The 3,781-nt window shown below is 54.1% G+C and overlaps 1 protein-coding gene across 1 annotated transcript; it reads left to right on the forward strand.

Moving 5' to 3' along the window:
• Positions 1–292: 292 nt before the first annotated feature.
• On the forward strand, positions 293–1,270 carry LOC147013402 (protein FAM200A-like). Its single transcript, XM_085853482.1, has one exon. It carries the CDS (start codon positions 293–295, stop codon positions 1,268–1,270), a length of 978 nt encoding a protein of 325 aa, XP_085709608.1.
• Positions 1,271–3,781: the final 2,511 nt, after the last annotated feature.

Genomic DNA, 3,781 nt, shown 5'->3' on the forward strand with positions numbered 1-3,781 from the left:
CAGGCTCGTCTGCGGCGACGACGCGGCCAAGAAAATGCAGTCCATCTCGCTATCCGACAACACGATTCGCAGCCGCATCGTCGACCTTTCGCTAGATATAAAGGACCAGGTGGTGGCCCGCATGAAGAAGGTGGGAAAATGGAGCTACCAACTCGATGAGTCGACGGATGTCGGAAACGACGCCCAGCTCATGATTTTCGGGAGGTAGGAGGGTGAGACGGACCTCGAGGAAGAATTTCTATTCTGCACGCCAATGAAAACGACGACAACTGGCGCCGATATCTTCAACGTCATGGACAACTTCCAACAAGAAGGCCTGAGCTGGGAAAACTGTGTCGGCCTGTGCACCGACGGCGCTCCCGCGATGATTGGTGTTCGACAGGGATTCACTGCACGAGTCAAGCAAGTCAATCCGTACGTCGGAATTCTCCACTGCCCTTTGCATCGCGAGAACCTTGCTGCGCAACATCTGTCGCCGGATCTTTCGGCAGTGATGCAGGAGGTTGTCGCCGTTGTCAACTTCATCAAAGCCAGCGTCGTGAACTCTCGCCTGTTCGAGAAGATGTGTGTTGACTTCGGGTCTGAATTCCAACATCTCCTCCTCTACTCCAGTGTGAGATGGCTCTCCCGCGGCAAGGTCCTGTGTCGTGTAGTGGAGCTACCAACAGAGCTGCAGATATTCCTCAACAAGAAGAACCATCGCCATGCCATCCGGTTCCACGAGAAGCCCTGGATGCTCAAAGTCTGCTACCTCAACGACATCTTTGCCTCGGTGAACGAACTGAACACATCCATGCAAGGCAGGGATCAAAACATCATCACGTTCTCCGAGAAACTGTCGGCCTTCAAGGAAAAGCTGCTGCTCTGGAAGGGGAAACTGGGGTGCGGAAGAACAGCGGCGTTTCCGTCATTGAACGAGTACTTGGAGGAGTGGGAGGACGACGAGATTGGAGCGCTCGATGCGATCAAGCCCGTCCTGGTGAACCATTTGGAGAACCTGATCACCGAGTTTGATCGCTACATCCCGGACAGAGATCTGGCGTCCCAGCACTGGATCAGGAATCCGTTCCAGGCTAAGGTTAACGACCTGTCTGAGGATGTCCATGGACTGCAGGAAGAGTTCATCGAGCTGCATCACGACGAGTTCCATCGACAACTCTACGCCAAAGCCTCACTTGGAGAGTTCTGGACTGCGGTCAAGAAAGAAAAGCCCATAATTAGCGCCGAAGTCATGAATGTTCTGCTCTTGTTTGCGACCACGTATCTGTGAGAGCAAGGCTTTTCGGCGCTGACGGTCATCAAAACCAAGGCGCGCAATCGCCTCGACCCCGGCCACGACATGCGCATTGCGCTCAGCAAGATCGAGCCCCGCATCGAAGACATCATGCAGACGAAGCTGCAATTACATCTCTCGCACTAATATGGCATGTATTAGCACTGGTTGTCTGATTTTATTATGATATGTTTCGTGGAAAAAGACGCTGATTGAAGCTTGGGTCGCGAGATTTTCACCACACCCGGATTTGGGTCGCGCTCAAAAAAAGTTTGGGAAACACTGTTCTCAAGCTTTTTGCGTATTTTGTTATCGTGATTTGTGTCAGGGCCTGTGGAACTGGACTTATTTTTTTAATGTTCATAACAGTTTTAGTGAGTATTTGAGTTAGTTTCTTGATAGAAGCAGGTAGAGGCCTCGTGCTAAGTCCAGCGTCAAATCAGTTGGGGCCTTGGGAATATGGGGATAAAAAAGGTTGTAAATGGAGACCGAAGGAGAAAGGAAGAAGAGTTCGTTTAATGTAATAGTTGCTGAATGTGGGCAACGTCAACAATAGGAGAAGCAGAGGGTTCTTATTGTTGTAGGCAATGTGAGGAAATCGTCCACTTGAGGAAGGTTATTATGAGGTTGAAGGAACGCATCGATAATTTGCAGCAAGTAGCAGAATGCGAGAAATTGGAAGATAATAGTTGGTTACGGTTGTGGAGTGAGGTTGCTGAGGATATTGGAAGTGGCGACAGTGCAACGGGGGCAGGCAGTGGCGACGGTGCAACGGGGGCAGGCAGTGGCGATGGTGCAACGGGGGTGGGCAGTGGCGACGGTGCAACGGGTGCGGGCAGTGGCGACGGTGCAACGGGGGTGGGCAGTGGCGATGGTGCAACGGGGGCAGGCAGTGGCGACGGTGCAACGGGTGCGGGCAGTGGCGACGGTGCAACGGGGGTGGGCAGTGGCGATGGTGCAACGGGGGCAGGCAGTGGCGACGGTGCAATGGGGGCAGGCAGTGGTAACGGTGCAACAGGGGCAGGCAGTGACGACGGTGCAATGGGTGCGGGCAGTGGCGACGGTGCAACGGGGGTGGGCAGTGGCGATGGTGCAACGGGGGCAGGCAGTGGCGACGGTGCAACGGGGGCAGGCAGTGGTAACGGTGCAACGGGGGCAGGCAGTGGCGACGGTGCAACGGGGGCAGGCAGTGGTAACGGTGCAACGGGGGCAGGCAGTGGCGATGGTGCAACGGGGGCAGGCAGTGGCGATGGTGCAACGGGGGTGGGCAGTGGCGACGGTGCAATGGGTGCGGGCAGTGGCGACGGTGCAACGGGGGTGGGCAGTGGCAACGGTGCAATGGGTGCGGGCAGTGGCGACGGTGCAACGGGGGCGGGCACTGGTCACGGTGCAATGCGGGCGGGTCGTGGCGACGGTGCAATGGGGGCGGGCAGTGGCGACGGTGCAACGGGGGCGAGCAGTGGCGACGGTGCAAAGGGTGCGGGCAGTGGGTACAGTACAATGGGTGTGGGCAGTGGCAACCGTGCAAAGGGGGCGGGCAGTGGCCACCGTGCAAAGGGGGCGGGCAGTGGTGACGGTGCAACGGGTGCGGGCAGTCGCGACGGTGCAAAGGGGGCGGGCAGTGGCGACGGTGCAACGGGGGTGGGCAGTGGCGACGGTGCAACGGGCAGAAGGTGGTGGAGGTGCATTGGGGGCAGGCAGTGGTGATTGTGCAGCGGGTGCAGGCAGTTGTGTCGGTGCAGCGGGTGCAGGCAGTGGTGGAGGTGCAGCAATAGAAATTGGTAGACATGAGGTATGGGAGACAGTTTTTGTCGGTGATGAGAATTATCTATGTCGATTCTTCATACTGCAGGAAGGATTGCAGACAGAGAACTCTATGTAGTTTTGAAGGAGCAGGAGTTAGGGACATTGAAGGAAGGGTAAACGATATTGCATCAGGTCATGGGAGGAAGAAATTGGTTGTGGTACACCAAGGTGTGAATGATAAAGGGAAAGTTCACTCAGAGGTTTTGTAAAATAGATACAGGATGTTGGGTAAGTGGCTGAAAGCAAAGGGTTGTGATGTCATGTTTTCTGGGATCCTCCCATGATAAGAAAACGATATAGAAATTATGGGTAGAGCAATAGACGTCAACCAATGGCTGGAAGAATGGTGTAGGGAGGAAGGTTTTACATGAAAGAAGCAGTGGGAATTATTTCAGGGACAACGGGAGTGTTTCCAGAATGATGGCCATATGCTAAAAAGAACGGGGGCAGCAAGATTTGCAATGGGAATTGAGGAAGGAATTCAGGCTTTTTTTTAGGTCAGTGGAGAGTAGGGAAGCTATAAAGGAAGGAACGGATGAAGTAATTGTGATGAGTAAGGCCCGGCAGGAAAATAGAATTTCAAGAAGGGAAAACTTAAATATATTCTATACCAATGGCAGAAGTTTAAATAATAAGATGGACGAGCTTGAAGCCAAAGTAGATAGCGAGGAGTACGATGGAGTTGCAATGAGACATGGTTTG

The sequence above is a fragment of the Eptatretus burgeri genome, chromosome 14, assembly GCF_056783735.1.
Source record: "Eptatretus burgeri isolate ZD-2024b chromosome 14, Ebu_testis_v1, whole genome shotgun sequence".
NCBI classification, from domain to species: Eukaryota; Metazoa; Chordata; class Myxini; order Myxiniformes; family Myxinidae; genus Eptatretus; species Eptatretus burgeri.